At 43.3% G+C, this 19,174-nt stretch overlaps 1 protein-coding gene across 2 annotated transcripts in view; it reads left to right on the top strand.

The window, feature by feature from the left end:
- The first annotated feature begins 416 nt into the window (after nt 1-416).
- LOC138759260 (crossover junction endonuclease EME1-like) overlaps nt 417-19,174 on the top strand; it is a 48,451-nt gene continuing 29,693 nt past the window's right edge. The window contains exons 1-5 of one of the 2 annotated variants that reach the window (XM_069929389.1): nt 417-583; nt 4,912-5,803; nt 8,319-8,458; nt 13,560-13,649; nt 15,251-15,372. In XM_069929389.1, the coding sequence (XP_069785490.1) occupies nt 521-583; nt 4,912-5,803; nt 8,319-8,458; nt 13,560-13,649; nt 15,251-15,372 (1,307 nt within the window). In that variant the 5' untranslated portion in view covers nt 417-520. Of the gene's footprint in view, nt 584-845; nt 1,337-4,911; nt 5,804-8,318; nt 8,459-13,559; nt 13,650-15,250; nt 15,373-19,174 lie in introns of those variants that run through there. The other variant, XM_069929388.1, reaches the window with a different exon arrangement.

The raw sequence follows: 19,174 nt of genomic DNA, 5'->3' as shown, positions 1-19,174 counted from the left end.
GTGGTTCAAGTAAAGGCACAATGCTGGCGAAAGTCAGCAGGTCAAACTACTCTGATCAAGGGTTCAAGCCTGAAACGTTGTCTGTTTCTATATATTTGCTAATATAAAATACACTGTCAGATGTGTTGAGTTTCTCCAGCATTGTGTTTTTATTCGTGCATGTTTAGATTTGCTGTATAAATAATAATGTTCTGTTTGACCTGCTGAGTTTCTCCAGCTTTATCATTAATTCATAAATTCGACTTAGCTCTTGGCGGGAAATCTCCCATTTCCCGCCTTGCGCGGTTCACTGAATCCTGCCCTTTGATAAGGCAGTTCAGCTGTCTATCAAAGCAGCCTTCTGTTTCCATCGGTCCATCGCACGGCGTTCTGTGGCGTGATTGGCTAACGGGCCGGTTTCCTCGGCCAATGGTTGGCGGGCGTGCATCTGTCGCCTGGGCGATTTGAAGGTGCGTGGCGGGTTCGGGCTTGGTGCCGACGGTCCCATCTTTCCCTGGGCTGGCGGCTCGGCCCAGTCGGCATGTTCTCGGAGCAAGCGGACACCGGGCTTCTGCCTCCTATCGTGGATGTTGCCCCGGCCCAGGTAGGTTCCGCATCGTCCATGCTCGGACGCTGCCCCTGGGGGTCGCTGGGCCATGACTTGACCGTGTGTGTGTGCACACACACATACATGTTCACTGCAAATAAACCGTGATGAATGCAGACAAAAATTGTCGGCAGGCGTCTGAACAAATTGGCGGGGAAGGGGAAGCACGTTCCCAAGGATAGTAGGTGGTGAGGGGAGGGTGGGCACACCAGCAAACAGGGGGAGGAGGGATGGTTCTGTGAGTGGAGAGGGAAGGGGGTGGAAAGTGGAGAAAAGGGAGGGAGAATGGAGAGTTGGCTGTTCTCCCTCCTGACCTTTCCCCTCGTTTTAGTTTGTATGGCACATTTAAAATGACTTGCGTTGACCAAAGTGCTGTACAGATCATAAATTGCATCTTAACTTAAACAGCGCAGTATAAAATGGGCCTTGAGTGGTCAGATCTCTGTTCCAGAGGGGTGAAGCAACGGAACTCTGGTTTGACATGGTGAGTGGGTCTGTTGGTCAGATCCAATGTCATCTCCGTCGGGCTCTGGAGAGATGAAGTGGCCGGACTCGACCTTGACCTCAACAAGTATTGAGCGGTTGGACCAGCCATGTCCGCTTGTTCCAGGTTGCATGGGGTCCAGCTGGACAGGTCCAACTCTTTTAGGCCACGAGTTGGCGTTTCGGGAGATCTCCACCTTGGTAGACCACATGAAGAGGTTGGATGCCAGCAGGGGTGCCAACCACACCAATGAAGGCTGCTGCCAGGTAAGCCAGATTTAATTACGCCGGATGGCACAGCAAAGACAGGAACCTAGCAGGACCAAGCTACGGTCATCTGCTTGAGATGATCTCTTTGTTGGAGCAAAGAGAAGGCCGGAGGTAATGTTTATCCTTTTTGAAATCCCAACGTTCTAAACTGCCTCCCAGACAATGACTCATGTTTTGGGCCTTTTTCCACTCCACAGCACCACCCAGTGGTGGTTTGTTGTCCAAATCCAGAAATTTTTCGATCATTTTCTGCATATGCTCAGTCCGTCTCCCACTCTCAGCAGTCCACATTCACTTTGGCTCTTAAAGGCAAACTCACTTTTTAACATAAAACCACACAACACATAGGTCAATGCACAACACAGATCTCTGTAACAACTGTTTGACCAGCTGAGTTACTCCAGCATTGTGTTTTTATGCCATATATTACTAGACTATATTTGTCACTTGTGTACTGTTGACCTTGACCCAAGACAACTCAGAGTTGTGTAAATGGTAAAGCATTTACCCGTGTTTCTGCCATTTCTTGAACCGCACCTCACCCCAGGAAGAATAAGATGAACACTGTCCACCCCTCTAGCCGGTGCATCCAACCAATGGTCCTCTGACATGTGCCAACTTCAGTATCATCCTAACACCTCCTGTTCCACATCTACTTTATCCACTTTGTTGCCAACTTCCACCCTAGCCTCAAATTTACTTGGTCCGTCTCTACCAATGTTCTCCCTTTTCTTGATCTCTCTCTGTCTCCATCTTGGGAGAAAAACTCGACAGACATTTACAAACCCACCAACTCCCACAGTTACCTCAACTACATCTCTTCATACCCTGTCCCCCATAAGAACTCTTCCCTTCTCTTAATTCCTCTGTTCCCAGGATGAGGTCATCATGCCAGATTATCAGAGATGCCCTTCAAACTACGAAGCTTTCCCTCTACCACCATCAACTCGGCCCTCACCTGAATATTTTCCATTACCCACGCTTCTCCCCGGCCCTCTCCACCCCCACAAGGACAGAATTCACTTTGTCTTCACCTACCACACCAGAAGCCTCCATGTCCAAAATATCCTCTGCTATTTCTGCAACGTGATTCCACCAGCAGACACATATTCCCTTCTCCGCCTCCTGCAGGTGCTGCTCCCTCCATATCTCCTTTGTCCCCTCTTCCCACCAATCGTCCCCTGGGTACCTACCTCTGTAACCACGGGAGATGCTCCACTTGGACCCACTCCTCCCTCATCACCATTCGAGACCCTAAGCAGTCCTTTCAAGTGAAATAATGTTTCACTTGTGAATCTGCAGGGGTCATCTACCTCATCCAGTGCTCCCCTTGCAATCTTCTCAACTTTGGAAAGACTGGGAGATTGCTTTGTTATGCACCTCTGCTCTGCTGCAAGAGCATGAATCTCCCAGTCGCCACCCATTTCAATTCCCCATCCCATTCCCTTGCTAATATGTCCATGGTCTCATGCACTGTCAGACTGATTGGAGGAACAACACCTCATCGTCCATCTGGGCACCCTCCAACTGAATGACATTAATATTAACTTCTCTGGTTTCTATTTAACCCCCCCCCCCATTGCCTTTCCCCAGCGCGGTCTCTCCCTCCCCTCCTTTCACAGAGCCAAAATCAATTTTAGCTTTCCTCTTCCAATTTTTAAAAATATTTTGTTTATAATAAACACATGCATGCATATAGTTTTCATATATCAAGATATTATACAAGATAAATTATTAAATACATATTAAATTTATATGTAGAAAGAAAAAGAACTAGAAGAGAAAAACTAACTAAAACACCCTCCAACTCCCTCCCCAAAACCCCCACTATCTACAAAACTAAGCATAATTCATTGAAGAAAAACTTTATGGAACCAGAGGAATCAAATAAATTATTTATAAATTTAATCCTAATGTTTGAGCATACAGGTTCCAAATCTGTTTTTTTAAAAAGTAGAATATTTGCCTCTCAAATTATGTAATTTTTTTTTCTAATGGAATACATCTTTAAATTCTGTTTGCCATCTTTCTAAAGTTAAAGAAACATCAGATTTCCAAGTAACAGCAATACACTTTCTCGCTATTACCAGAGCTAATTTAACAAATTTTAATTGAGAATCTGATAAATCTAATTTCAGAATTATATTTCCAAAATTTCCCATCAAAATTAATTCAGGATTTAATGGAAAAACACCACCAGAAACTTGCTGTAAAAATTACTAATAATAAAAATCCCAAATGGTTTGACTTTTGAAGACCAACTGGAGTGTTTTTTATTTAAGTTCCAATTTCATCACCACATCGGTCTGAAATATAATTGATGTAAAAAAAAATGATATTGAAGCAATCTGTATCTTATATTAATTATTATTATATCCTTACACAAATTTTGCAATGTCTTCTGATATAGTAATATATTTAAACCATGTTCCCATCTTTCCTTTGATCTAATGTATTTAAATTGTGTTCCCATTTTTCTTGTGGTCTAAGTAAACCTAATTTAGACATTTTCTCCTGTAATTCCATACATATTGATGAAATAAATTTCTTAACAATTCCATCAGTAATCAATTTTTCTAAATTAATACAATTCATTAATATAATTTCTGGCCTTAATTTATCTCTCAAATAGACTCTCAAATGAAAATAATGAATGTCATCAATCAACCACTCTCATAACAGTCTGCTATTTTACAAATTACTTTATGATACCATATATTTTAAATGGATTATCTTTGGAGAAAGTTGTAAAAGGATTAACTAATGGCTTTTTTGGTGACCGGGAGCCTCCAACATTTTCTAAATTAATTTTATTTCAAATGTTTCAATAATGGAGCATCTCTGTCAGCAGTCATAAATCCGTCAGCTTTTTCTTCTCCAATTTTATTTAACTCTAATTCCACCCAAGCTGATTTACTATTCCTGAATAAAGAAGTAAGAAACCTCAATTGTGGTGCCTTATAATAATTCTTAAAATTATGAGATTGTAATCCACCTTGTTCATATCTCCATGTTAATTTTTCCATCGATACTCTTGCTACCTTGCCTTTCCAAAGAAATTTTCTAACTTGTTTATTTAATTCCAGAGGCACTTGTAGGCATTAATTAACATTGATCAATCTACACCCATCTCCACTAGGCAGACCCTTACTTCCACAATGCCAGTCAGACAAGGCAGGTTGAATAGTCTTGAATGTCCTGGATGTTGGAACTGCACTTGTCTAGGTACACAGGGTATCTTACACCTGCATACTATGCACGTAAAAGTTTGCATACTTAATCCAGCTCTTGATGAGTTGAGATCTGATTGAGAAATTAAGGCTAAACTAGGGAATTTAAACACGATTATATTTTAAGATGCTACTTTCATGCAGAGGTTAATGCAAGTTTAGTGGAGAAAGATTTATTGTGCGTCTTATCTGTCCAGCATACAACCTGGCAGTAATCCATTCTAATACTCTGTATCATAGGGGTTAATTCCTTTCATCTCAAATAACAGAAAAAGTCATCAAAGCAAATGGAGCAATGTAGAATTCTATGTTTATGACAATCTCTGGCATTTTGTATTTGAGGTGTGCCGGTTTGGGGTTGCTGAGAAGATGCTGTACTGTGATGATTCAGAAAGCAAAGCTGGTAATAAAAACTCAGATGATGATTTAGCCAATTTACCTGCTAACAACTTCACAAGTCTTCGAAGTCATGCCATTTCTGATGAGCCCTTAGATTTTAAATGTAGAGTTCCAAAACCATTTGAAGGCTCTGACTTCAAAAGCTGCAACCTTCCATCAACCAGTGAGGCTGAATGCTCTCATGTGGATCTCAACTGCTCTCTTGCCTGCTTGACCAATGAAGAAGTGATGGTTGTAAGTAGTGAGAGTGATGATGAAGAGTATCTAGTCATTCCTCTATCAGAAAGACTGAAGATGAAGCTAATGGAGAACAAACAGTCTGACAAGTCTGACCACTCAATTTCTAAAACTAGTCAAGAAAGTTATAGTCAAGCTCCTAATAATCTTCAACATAGTCAAGTTGATCCTACAAAAAAATTCACTGACATTACTGAACTTGAAGACCAAAATGAGAGACGGCGAGCTATCCCTTCCCGTTCCACATGGGAGATTTCAGATTCTGATGGTGATGAACTCTGCACATTGCAATCAGTAAAATCACATGAGCCACACTCAAATTCAAGTCGAACACTTATGGTGGATCTCGCACCTTCTAAAGAGATGACATCAGCTCTGTGTAGCTATCAGAAAAAGATTAAACTGAATCCACCTGAAAGGAGAACTCAACGAGAGACTTTGAAAAAAGCTCAAGAAAGAGAGCTGCGTCGAGCAGAGAAGGAAAATATTCGTGTACAACAGGAACAGGAAAAAGCAACAAGAAAGATGTTGGCTTGCATTGAGAAGATGTTGCGTCCAGGAGAATGCCTAAAACACATACAGGTCTCCATTGATCCTGGTGAGTGTACATAAAGGTAATGAGCAAACAATTAAATTTGTTAAATCACGTTTAAGTTGATCATTATTGAAAAAAGCTACCGAATTTAATAATATGAAAAATATTTAAAGTTCTATATGGAAATGGTTCTTTCATTTCTGGTGAATAAAAGTATTGTGGTTCTTTTGAAACTGATTTTGGAAGCTTCAGAACTGGATGCAAATCCAGATTGACAGACATGAATGTGTTCACTTTTTACATCAATTGAATAACTGACACATTTCTTTGCTGCATTTGGTATGCATTGAATGGTGTCTCAGAAAAAAAGTTATCTGAACTTGAACTTGAACAACTTGAATAAAGCTTCTAAGGAAAAGCTTTATTTCTGGGTTCTCAACCATTTTCTTTCCATTCACATACTACTTTAAGTAATCCCTATGCCATCAGTGCACTGATTAGTAAGGGATTTTTTAAGGTGGTATGTGAGTGGGAAGGGTATGTTGAGAACCACTGCTCTAGACTCAATTGTTACTGAAATATTTTGCTTGAGAAAAATTGTCATTGGCCCATTTTCTTTGGAATAATGAAACCGAGCACATAACGAGTCAATTAGGTACAATTAGAACAGTGGTTTTCAAACTTTTTCTTTCCACCCACATACCATCTTAAGCAATCCCTTACTAATCACAGAGCACCTATGGCATAGGGAATACTTAGTGGTATGTGAGTGGAAAGAAAAGGTTAAGAACCACTGCTTTATTAGCAAGCATGATATGGAAATGCTAGTCTAAGAGTGGAGCTCTGAGCCTCTGAACTGTGAGAAAAAGCACACACATTTGTATCCCAAAAAGAAGTGATAAGAAAACATTCCCCGATAGAGAACAAAGGAGTTTTACAACATGTTTCAAGCATCAATCAGTTCAAAAGCCATTTGGCTTTTAGTGGAGAGGGAAGCAGAACATCATGTCTTAGAAAAAACAAATAGGTGTCACATCTATCTTGAGGTACAACATAATGTATTGAGTCAGCAACTAGGGGAGGATAAGCAGGGGCTAGAAAACAAATTGACCATTTGTTAGAAGCAGGAAGCACATGGTTTCCTGCAGAATTAGTAATTAAAAAAGCAAATCTTAAATTTTTTTCTCCCACAAATGGCGTTGACATGACTATGTTGGAAGGAAGGGTGGAGGTTATCACTTGAGGAGCGTTTGACAGCTTTTGGCCTGTACTCTGGAATTTAGGAGAATGAGAGGGGATGTCATTGAAACATTTTGAATGTTGAAAGGCATGGACAAGGTAGATGTAGAAAGGTTGTTTCCCATGGTGGGAGAATCTACGTCAAGAGGCCACAACTTCAGGCCATCCACTTAGAACAGAGATGCAGAGGAATTTGTTTAGCCTAAGGATGTTAAATCTGTGGAATTTGTTGCCACAGGTGATTGTGGAGGGCAGGTCATTGAATGTATTTAAGGCAGAGACAAGTTCTTGATTAGCTAGGGCATAAAAGGTTATGGGGAGTGGGGCTGAGTGGGGAAAACAGATCAGCTCATGATTAAATGGTGGGGCAGACTTGATGGGCTGAATAGCCTATTTCAGCTCCTATGTTCAGTGGTCTTAAACCGAACTGATAGGTCCAAGAAATTATCCTTGAGATGACAAAACAGGCATATGGGGTGAGATGGAGATCATTTTTCTAAAAATATATTAAAACATCTGGTTTGAATAATTTTTAACAAAATACGTGAATGGAATGAGCTGCCATGGGTACAGGTAGTACAATGGCAATATTTAAAATACATTTAGACAGGTATATGGATAAGAGGATCTTTCAAGAAGCATGCATTTGGCTAGGAACTGCCACCTTTAATCAGCTTTTCGAGGATTCTGACCAATGAAGGAGAAATGTCATTTCAAGAGTATTACAGGATATTTTATTAAAGTATAATAAATAGCATGAACAATCAGTAAACAGCACGACTCATGCTCTTCTCCTCAACAAAGACTCTAGTTTACGATGGCTGGCTTAGAGGTCTCAGTGATCCTTGGCACCAATAACAATTCCAGTGCAAGAAGTTCCAAGAGTCTTCACTTCTTTCTTTATCTACACCTGCTAATTGGCTATGACTCTTTAAAACAAACAAATTGTTTGTGAAAGACAAGTCTTGAATTGTTAACGGACAATCTAACTTGTTCCTCAAAAAAAATCACCTTGTGACTTATTCCTTTATGCTTTGCTGGTTCAAGGCCTCATGGACCCCATAAATCAACTCCTGTCTCAATAAAGGGTCCTGACCCGAAAACATTGATCATTTCCATCCACCAAAGCTGCCTGTCTCACTGATCCAAACTTCTTCTCATTGTTTTATCAAGAGTCCAGCATCTGCTGCTTTTTGTATTTTGTTTTTTTTTCCTTAATGTTGGAGTAATGTTATTTTTGGAATTATTTGCATTTAACATCTCCAAGTGAAAGACAGGGTAAGAGAATGGATGCCACTGCACACAGGAACATGATTTGGCATTTATTTTGCTTTTGCAGGATTGTTGCAGATAGAAGGTGGAGGACAACTACTTAGCATTCTACAGGCAATGGGAGTTAACTGTGTGATAGAAAATCAGACCATTCCCCACAGTGTGACCTGGAGGCGGAGACAGACTTCCATTGTTGGGCAACAGATGGTATGTGATAGTCGTGTGTTTTGCCTTGCAGGCTGGCCAATTGGAAAAACTAGCTCGTCACAAAGCATGACTGCATTACTCTGAATTTCTAATCAATTTGTGTGTGTTATGTGCACAATTCTCATGAGCATTATTGATTATTCAATCCCTCAAGTCCAGTGCACCGCACCATCTGATCTGATGTTAACCTCAGCTCTGATTTCCTATCCACTCATTTCACTGCACTGAATAGTAAGGAACTACTTCTGCCTTAAGAATCGTCATTTGCTCTTCTGTTACCCGATGAGGAAGAGAGTTCCTCATATTAGTGTGTCCCTGAGAGAAAAATGTCACCTCTTCTGTATGAAACAGTATGCCTATTTTGAGGCTCTCACAGCAGGAAACCTTCTCTTCTACCCTATCAAAGCCACTTCAGATCTTAGAAGTTTCAGCAGATACAGGTCTGCCTGTGCAAACTTTTCTCCTGGGAAAATTCTGGTATGAGTCTACTATTAGCCTGCGCAATTCAAGTGTTCACCAAGATGCTACTAAGATGTAAGCTTCTCATCTTCAACCACCTCTCTTCCAAATTTCAGGCTGCTCTCTTTGGGGAGGGGGGGGTGGGCGGGGGGAGGATTCTGTCTCAGAACCTCCTCAATCACACCTGATCCTGTACCTTAAACCGTTGCAACCAGGAGAGGAGGTGGATGCAAAGTTTAAGAAAAAATTGGACCGATACATGGATAGGATTGGTTTAGAGCTATTGGCCCAAACACAGGTCACTCATTTTGGTGGGTGTGGGCAAGTTGAGCCGCAGGGCCTGTTTCCACGCTGAGTGATTCGGCCTCTTATCTTCTACCTTCTTGATGTCCTTATTTACCAGCACCATGTGCAGCTTCTAATCAAATAAACAGCCCTCCACTATCATTCTCCATCATGAGGTGACCATGTGCTCCGACCTTTGGAAGTGGTCTTCCACGGGGATCAGATCAAAACCCATACTGAAGTCTTTGCTGCCCTCATACACTTCATTAGAATTTAAAAATTCTACTCTTGACACTAGGCTGACTACCTTTGACTATCTCTTGCCATGTACATCATTAATATCACTCAGAATTATTTTCAAATGACCCCTTACTTCTGGTATGATATTCGTAGGCCCTGTCCTGAAATTACCTGGGTCATTCCAGCTGCTCAGTCAATCCTGCATCTCGTCTGTGAGCAGGAAGACTGCATAATTGTCAGAGCTCCAGCAATGTCCTCCCTTTTTGCCCATAGCAGCCTTTGCTGGCCCAGGGGGATTTATCTACCTTTAAGCCACTGAGCACTCTAATAACCCCATCTGTTCTAATAGTCTCTTTTTTCTAGAAAAAATTTCACCTAATCTTTCCCTGAACTCTCCAACAACACTGTCCTCCTTTGTGAATACTCATTGAAATTCTTGCCTTCCATTTTTTCAATGTAAGGTGAAATTTGACAAGGAATCTTGCATGTTGATAGTTTCTTCTACCACGTTGGTTACAAATCATATAAAGGTAGGAAATCCAGGAGCTGCTGGCAAAGAAGCGAGCTGCCCACCAGGCTCACCTTACAAAGCCGTCCTGTCCAGAGAAGAAACAAGCCTTCCGTCGCGCATGCAGCCATCTTCAGCGCAAACTCCGGGAGATCCAAAATGAGTGGTGGACTAGCCTCGCCAAACGAACACAGCTCAGCGCGGACATTGGCGACTTCAGGGGTTTCTACGAGGCTCTAAAGGCTGTGTACGGCCCCTCACCCCAAGTCCAAAGCCCGCTGCGCAGCTCAGACGGCAAAGTCCTCCTCAGCGACAAGATCTCCATCCTCAACCGATGGTCAGAACACTTCCAATCTCTTTTCAGTACCAACCGCTCAGTCCAAGATTCCGCCCTGCTCCAGCTCCCTCAACAGCCCCTAAGGCTAGAGCTGGATGAGGTTCCCACCCTGGATGAGACATATAAGGCAATCGAACAACTGAAAAGTGGCAAAGCAGCAGGTATGGATGGAATCCCCCCAGAAGTCTGGAAGGCTGGCGGCAAAACTCTGCATGCCAAACTGCATGAGTTTTTCAAGCTTTGTTGGGACCAAGGTAAACTGCCTCAGGATCTTCGTGATGCCACCATCATCACCCTGTACAAAAACAAAGGCGAGAAATCAGACTGCTCAAACTACAGGGGAATCACGTTGCTCTCCATTGCAGGCAAAATCTTCGCTAGGATTCTACTAAATAGAATAATACCTAGTGTCGCTGAGAATATTCTCCCAGAATCACAGTGCGGCTTTCGCGCTAACAGAGGAACCACTGACATGGTCTTTGCCCTCAGACAGCTCCAAGAAAAGTGTAGATAACAAAACAAAGGACTCTACATCACCTTTGTTGACCTCACCAAAGCCTTCGACACCGTGAGCAGGAAAGGGCTTTGGCAAATACTAGAGCGCATCGGATGTCCCCCAAAGTTCCTCAACATGATTATCCAACTGCACGAAAACCAACAAGGTCGGGTCAGATACAGCAATGAGCTCTCTGAACCCTTCTCCATTAACAATGGCGTGAAGCAAGGCTGTGTTCTCGCACCAACCCTCTTTTCAATCTTCTTCAGCATGATGCTGAACCAAGCCATGAAAGACCCCAACAATGAAGACGCTGTTTACATCCGGTACCGCACGGATGGAAGTCTCTTCAATCTGAGGCGCCTGCAAGCTCACACCAAGACACAAGAGAAACTTGTCCGTGAACTACTCTTTGCAGATGATGCCGCTTTAGTTGCCCATTCAGAGCCAGCTCTTCAGCGCTTGACGTCCTGCTTTGTGGAAACTGCCAAAATGTTTGGCCTGGAAGTCAGCCTGAAGAAAACTGAGGTCCTCCATCAGCCAGCTCCCCACCATGACTACCAGCCCCCCCACATCTCCATCGGGCACACAAAACTCAAAACGGTCAACCAGTTTACCTATCTCGGCTGCACCATTTCATCAGATGCAAGGATCGACAATGAGATAGACAACAGACTCGCCAAGGCAAATAGCGCCTTTGGAAGACTACACAAAAGAGTCTGGAAAAACAACCAACTGAAAAACCTCACAAAGATAAGCGTATACAGAGCCGTTGTCATACCCACACTCCTGTTCGGCTCCGAATCATGGGTCCTCTACCGGCACCACCTACGGCTCCTAGAACGCTTCCACCAGCGTTGTCTCCGCTCCATCCTCAACATCCATTGGAGCGCTCACACCCCTAACGTCGAGGTACTCGAGATGGCAGAGGTCGACAGCATCGAGTCCACGCTGCTGAAGATCCAGCTGCGCTGGATGGGTCACGTCTCCAGAATGGAGGACCATCGCCTTCCCAAGATCGTATTATATGGCGAGCTCTCCACTGGCCACCGTGACAGAGGTGCACCAAAGAAAAGGTACAAGGACTGCCTAAAGAAATCTCTTGGTGCCTGCCACATTGACCACCGCCAGTGGGCTGATAACGCCTCAAACCGTGCATCTTGGCGCCTCACAGTTTGGCGGGCAGCAGCCTCCTTTGAAGAAGACCGCAGAGCCCACCTCACTGACAAAAGGCAAAGGAGGAAAAACCCAACACCCAACCCCAACCAACCAATTTTCCCTTGCAACCGCTGCAATCGTGTCTGCCTGTCCCGCATCGGACTGGTCAGCCACAAACGAGCCTGCAGCTGACGTGGACTTTTTACCCCCTCCATAAATCTTCGTCCGCGAAGCCAAGCCAAAGAAGAAAGGTAGGTTAGAACTATCCTCTAGTCTGATCCTGGGCAATCTAATCTAGTACAGTATTCTGTATTTGGTGCATATGACTCTACCTTGGATAAACTAAACATAGGTTGTTTAACACTTGGTGGAGCTTCTGTGTTCAATATGCAGGGACAACTCTGAGCTTTCAAATTCAATTCTCTATCCCATTCTGTGGCTTCTGCCTTTAAGCTCTTAAGCTCTTCTCTCAGGGCACGTTGTAGCTGTCCAGATTCTGTAACATTAAGAAAAATAAAAGTTGTACTGGCCATTTTCTAAAACTGTTTGCTGCATTTCACAGCTCCACTCCACTCCCCCACCCCCCCCCCCCCCCCACCCCAAGCCTGGGATCTTTTCATTTCCAACTGTTACTGAGACATTAACCATTTTAACTTCACCAATCTAATCACACCCCATCAGAACACTACCCTCCACTCTCCACATCAATCCCAATGTACCATCAATCCCGCAGATGAGGTGCTGATCTCTAACTTGCTGAGGCTAGGCGACAACTCCTGTCACCTCTTGTTTACCCCTTGAATAGAATTCCACTAAGGCACATGAGGCCACAGTTTCCTGCACTATCACTCATCTCATCACTCTGTAATCCACAGTATTTAACTTCATTGTCTTCACTGTCCAGTTCTGCCTCCCATCCAATATCCACAAACCCAATTGCCCCAGTAGAATGATTGTCTCTGCATACTACTGCCCCACTGAACTGGTATCATCATACCTCAAATCTATTTTGTCCCCTTGCACCAGTCCCTTCCCACCTATGCCCGGGACATCTCACATGCCCTTTACCACTTCGACTTTCAGTTCCCTGGTTGGACCACCTTATTTTCACTATGGATTTCCAGTCCCTGAATACTTCTATCCCCTACCAAGAAGCTCCCAAGGCTCTTCACTTCTTCCTTAATTTCAGACCTAACCAGATCACCCCACCACCATCTTCCTCTCATTAACAAAACTTGGACTCGCCCTCCAACTTCTCCTTTGACTAGTACCACCTTTTTTCAAATCAAAGGAGTAGTTGTGGGGACCCGCATGGGTTCAAGTTATGCTTGTCTTTTCATTGGCTTGGTGGAGCAATCTGTGTGCAAGCTACTAAGGCCAGGTTCCTCTACTCGTTTTCTGTTACAACTAGATTGATATTTCCTCCTACACCCGATGATGAACTTGTGATCTTCATCAATTCTGCTGCCAACTTCCACCCTGCCCTCAAATTCACTTGGCTCCATCTCCTTGCTGGATGAAACCATTTCAGGAGAAAAACTACCCACAGACCTTAACTGAATATCTTGGCCAAATCACAGTTAAATACTAAAATGTCCTTCCACCTATTTTTTTGCAGAACAATGTGGCTGACTGGGTCGATGAACTTCATGTTGTAGTCCACGTTCCACTGGAGGACTTTTTGTCAATAATTCATACACATAAGCAGGTAAAGTGACATTAAAATGGATTTCCTCCCAGTGTTTTATCACTCTGATGCCAGGACTGGGGAAGGCCAAAAATTTAATGTAATTTGTACTTTGATTGTTGGTGGTCTGCCAAGCACATTTTATTTATGCTGGAGATCAGCAGTTTCAAGCATAAACATTAGCATGTCTTCATTTGCGCTGTTTATACTTGCCTGTTTTAGTGGAAAGTTATAACATTGTGCAACTTTCTTAGAGTTGAGTTTTGGATGAAGGAGCTTCACACTATCATATGTTCTGGTTCTGTCCCTTTCTTTCCAATCTTGGGGAAGGTGTACTTCGTACCTTGTCTTGAGTTCTTAACATTACTATGACTCCAAAGCCTTTTCTTACTCTTTCTGGAATAAGTGGGCCAATGGGTCTGACATCGACTGCTTCACAATCCTATTTAGTTGCCCCCGCTTCCCTCATCGCTAGAAAAGCCATATTAATGAGATGGAAAGATGCTGTCTCTCCCACTCACACTGAATGGTCGTCTGATCGGATTGTACGTCTGACTTTGGGGAAAAAAATGAGATGTTCCACGACTGAAATGAATCTTAACTTTGTTTCCTTTTGGGGTTCATTTCTTAATTATTTTCAGAATTTGCAAGATTAATTAACCTTTGGTTTTTGACCCCCATGATGACCTTCCTTTTTATTATTAGGTAGTGGACTGTTTATGTTTAGCCAGGCATCACCAAAGGGACAGGATGGACAATTAGTAGTGTTTTTTTCCCCATGTCATTTTTATTATTGTATAAGATGTATTAATATTTTTATTATGTACCTGTGTCACATTTATTTGATTAAACTAATATATTGAAAATATATTATAAATATATATAAATTGGTGTTACAACCAATAAACCAGAAAATCTGCTAGCGCAACAGTACCAAAGTCCCAAAGGTGCTGAATTGTCAGAGTTCTACTGTACAAGGGTTAGATATCAATGGCTGGCCAGTGCTAGTGAAATCAGATTTAAATAATAATCTCACAATCTAATATACCCTATTAGATTGTGCTCGCTCACTATCAACTGCCTCCGCACCTCATTCAGTCTGTTCTGGGAGCCATGCTCGTCGAACAAAGATTCTGTGTGGAGCCTGGTCACCGGGGCCCAGCGCTCCCTTCAAAGCAAGCGATCTATCGTCTACTCCCCATGACAGTGGGCCTGGGCCCTGCCTGTTGCCCTAACTTCTCTCTCTCTCTCTCCTGCCCTTGCGCGCCCCTGGGTCCTGGCGCACCTGTCAATCAATCGGTGTTTGTACGGAGGAGGGTGGGGAAGCAGCATGAGCCGCAGCGGGCAGGAGGACATGTTGCTGCTGTTGGTTTGTGTGCAAGGAGGCTTTGGCTTCTCAACCATGCAAAGTGAGTGGTTAATTACACTAAAAATGGGAGAAGTGGGGGAGGGGTGTCCTATATGCCATCAAATACAGTAATTGAAACAGAATTTGTTGGCAAGGCACAGCAGCTCCCTACTACATTGACGAAGAATTGTCTCCTTTAACATCATTTCAATTCTTGCCTTCTGATGTAATGATGCTTCCAGGTTCAACATTTAATTTCTATTTTCCCTATCAGGAATTGGAAGGTGCTGCTTCTGAAGGCCGGGTGACATTAGAGAGGTTTTCTCTTGATATTCTTCAGAAATGTGCAGGGAGAATTCCATCTTTGGTCATTGTGGAACTGGAAAAACATTTCAGGTTAGATTTGCACAGATCATATTATTCATAACGTAAAAATATTTACATCATGAAACCAAAAATAAGAACTAATAAGGCTTTTAATGAATCATCTTTTTTATGCAGAATTACAGCAATAATTAAAGTGATCATTTGTTTAAACATGCATTTAGAAACTTAGAACAAATGTGCTCCATAAAATCTGCAGGCCATGTTGCCTCCAGCAACTCCACTCCCACCACCATGAAAGTGGTGGCCTCGAAACACCTTCGCCAATAGTTAAGGTGATTAATGGTAGTTTAAAGGCTGAGTGGCATCCAAGAATGGTTCTACTCAAGGGTAAACAGTCTAGTGGTTGGGAAGTTGAAGAAAATAACAAAAATAATTGCAATAAAAGCAAAATACCTAGGTCAGAAGAGCATCTCTGGAGAGAGAAATCAAGTTTGTTTCTGGTTGAAGACTCATGAGAACTGGAAAGGAGAGAAAGAAGTTGGGAAAGGTGGGGGAGAGGTGGATATCCCTGATAGGGTGAGGCCAGGATTGACATGGGGATAAGCTGCAAACAAAATCATTTGGCCAATGAGTTATTAGAGTTGGAGAGATGGAAGGTTCACAAATACAAACAAAGGAACTGCTTTAGGACGTGCCCAGCAGGTTAGGCTGGGCTAATGGAGTGAGAGGACTGAGCCAGTGAGATCTGACTGGTTCTGATACAGAAATCACAAGATATAGGAGCAGAAGTTGGCCAATTCATCCAAGCGCCTCTACCTCCTCAGAAGTTTATGGAGGTTTGCTATGACATTTGAAACCTTGGCAAACCTACAGATGTGCAGTGGAAGGTGTGCCGACTGGCCGCATCATGGCCTGGTATGCTTCTGAGCAGAAAGCCCTGCAAAAGGTACTGGACACAGCAAAATTCTCCCCACCATTAAGAAAATCTGCGTGGAACCCTGCCATCAGAAAGCAGCAGCAATTATCAAGAATCCACACCACCCAGGACATGCTCTGTTTGTGCTACTGTCATCAGGAAAAAGTACAGATGCAATAAACATGTACAGCAAGTTTCAGGCATAGTTGCAACTCCTCCACCATCAGACTCCCAAAGTAATAGACTCAATCAGCCACTTCTTTAGGAACTCTTATTTTGTACATTACTATATATATAAGATCCAGCTGCGCTGGATGGGTCACGTCTCCAGAATGGAGGACCATCGCCTTCCCAAGATCGTATTATATGGCGAGCTCTCCACTGGCCACCGTGACAGAGGTGCACCAAAGAAGAGGTACAAGGACTGCCTAAAGAAATCTCTTGGTGCCTGCCACATTGACCACCGCCAGTGGGCTGATAACGCCTCAAACCGTGCATCTTGGCGCCTCACAGTTTGGCGGGCAGCAGCCTCCTTTGAAGAAGACCGCAGAGCCCACCTCACTGACAAAAGGCAAAGGAGGAAAAACCCAACACCCAACCCCAACCAACCAATTTTCCCCTGCAACCGCTGCAACCGTGTCTGCCTGTCCCGCATCGGACTGGTCAGCCACAAACGAGCCTGCAGCTGACGTGGACTTTTTACCCCCTCCATAAATCTTCGTCCGCGAAGCCAAGCCAAAGAAGAATATATATATATATTTATGCACGTAATAGTTGATACCGTAAAAATCAACCCCCTATTTTTGGTCTCGACCTCCTCTTGCCGAGGCTGCCTGCCCTTCTAAGCTCCTGATGCTCTGATCTCCCAGGCTATTTGATATTTGATGTCAAGAAGGGTAAGAACATTCAACTCAGGGGGACGCCAGTGCCCGGATGTTTCCCTCCAAACTGATCACTATCTCTACTTGGAAATATGTTGCAAGCCCTTTAATGGCAAGTATAGCTTCCAGAATTTCCTGCTTGACAGCATTGTACTTGCACCAAAAATGCTGAAGAATATCTCTATATGAGGGCACATAAGAATGTGAAATAAATGCTGAAAATTAAAGAATAAAGATAAATATTTAGCATATTCCTTCAAACTCCTCTTTCATTAAGATTTTTCCTTCCCCACCCCAATTACCCTTTTAAACTCCACCAAGCAAAGGCCCAGAGCCATCAAATGCAGTAACCTTTATGATATTTTTGGTTGAAGAAACTCATCTTGGAGGGTTTGTCTATGTGGAGTATTGATGACAGTGATAAATTGCAATATCTTTAGTTTTCAAGTTATTTGTCCAAGATGCTGTTTGATGTTTCTTTTAGGTCCTGTATTGTATCACTTGCTTGATGAACTAGAGTTGATTCCCAAACCAGCTGACCCAACACTATGACAAAGGTTGAAATAAAAACAGAAAATTGAGGGGAAAAAGTTCAACAATGCCTTGTCCCTCCAATCTGTCCAGACCCACCTGGAGAGCAATGCCTCGTACACCAGTCTGCTGTTCATCGACTTCAGCTCAATATTTAATACAATCATTCCCCAGAGGCTGATGGAGAAGCTATCTTTGCTTGGACTCGACATCCCTCTCTGTAACTGGACTCTGGACTTGTTAACATAGTTGGCATAGTGGTTAGGGCAATTAATTTACAACGCCAGTGATCAGGACTGGGGTTTGAATCCCACACTGTCTGTAGGAGTTTGTATGTTCTCCGAGTGTTTGTGTGGATTTTCTTGGGGGCTCTGGCTTCTAAATGTACCGGGGGAGTAGTTTAATTGGGTTTAAGTTGGGCAGCATGGACTTATGAGACGTACTGGCCTGTTACTGTGCTGTATGTCTAAATTTTTTTAAAAACAAAGACCATCATATTCTGTTCTGGTGAGTAGCACACATCGAGCACCGTCATGCTGAGCGGTGGCTCACCTCTGGGCTGTGTGCTCAGCCCGCTTCAGTACACACTACTGACATATGGCTGCAATGCTGGATCCAGTTCCAACAGGGTCATCAATTTGCAGGTGACACGACTATAGTTGGGTTCATCTGCAACAATGAGTCACACTACAGAGGTGAAAAATCTCATAATATGGATCGAGAATAACAACCTGAGTCTCAATGTGGACAAACCAAAGGAGATGATCATGGACATCAAGAGGATCAGGAACAGCCACCCTCCACTCCACATCAATAATTCAAGAGTGGAGGGCACCAAGTTCCTTTGAGTCCATTTAACGACATCTCCTCACTTTTCAGGAAGATGCAACAGTGGCTGCACTTACTGAGAAGACAGAAGTGGGCAAGGTTATGGGCCATGTCATGTCAACCTTCTGCAGAGCTCACAGAGTTGCATCACAGAGTGGTGTGGTTGCTGGAGAAATGGATCGGAAAAAGCGGTCCTTATGTCACTGGGTGCTCGTCTTCAAGCTCCTGTACCATTTTCCTGATGGTAGCAGAGTGAAGAGGGCATGACCTGGGTAATGGGGTCCTTGAGGCTAGAGGCTGCTTTCTTAAGACACCACTTCTTGTAGATGTCCTTGATGGAGTAAAGATTGGTGCCTGTGATGTCGCAGGTCGAGTTAACAACCCTCTGGAGACCTCCATACCAGAAAGTGATGCAACCAGACAGATGTTCTCTCTCCACGGTACACCTCTAGAAATTTTTGAGAGTCTTTGTTGATGTACCAAATCACCTCAAACTCCTCATGAAGTATAGCCACTGGCAAACCTTCTTTCTGATTTCATCGACGTGGAGGCCCCAGGACAGATCCTTGGGGTGTTGGCCCCAGGAATCTGAAGTTCTTGACCCTCTCCACTGCTGGCACCTCAATGAGGACTGATTCATGTTCTCCTGATTTCCTCCTGATGTTCACAATCTTCTCCTTGGTTTTGCTAACGTTGAGTGCACCACTCAACCAGC

This window comes from Narcine bancroftii, chromosome 3 (assembly GCF_036971445.1).
Source record: "Narcine bancroftii isolate sNarBan1 chromosome 3, sNarBan1.hap1, whole genome shotgun sequence".
Taxonomy (NCBI): Eukaryota; Metazoa; Chordata; class Chondrichthyes; order Torpediniformes; family Narcinidae; genus Narcine; species Narcine bancroftii.
Note: the sequence above shows the minus strand (reverse complement) of the source record. Positions and strands in the feature narration are given on the sequence as shown.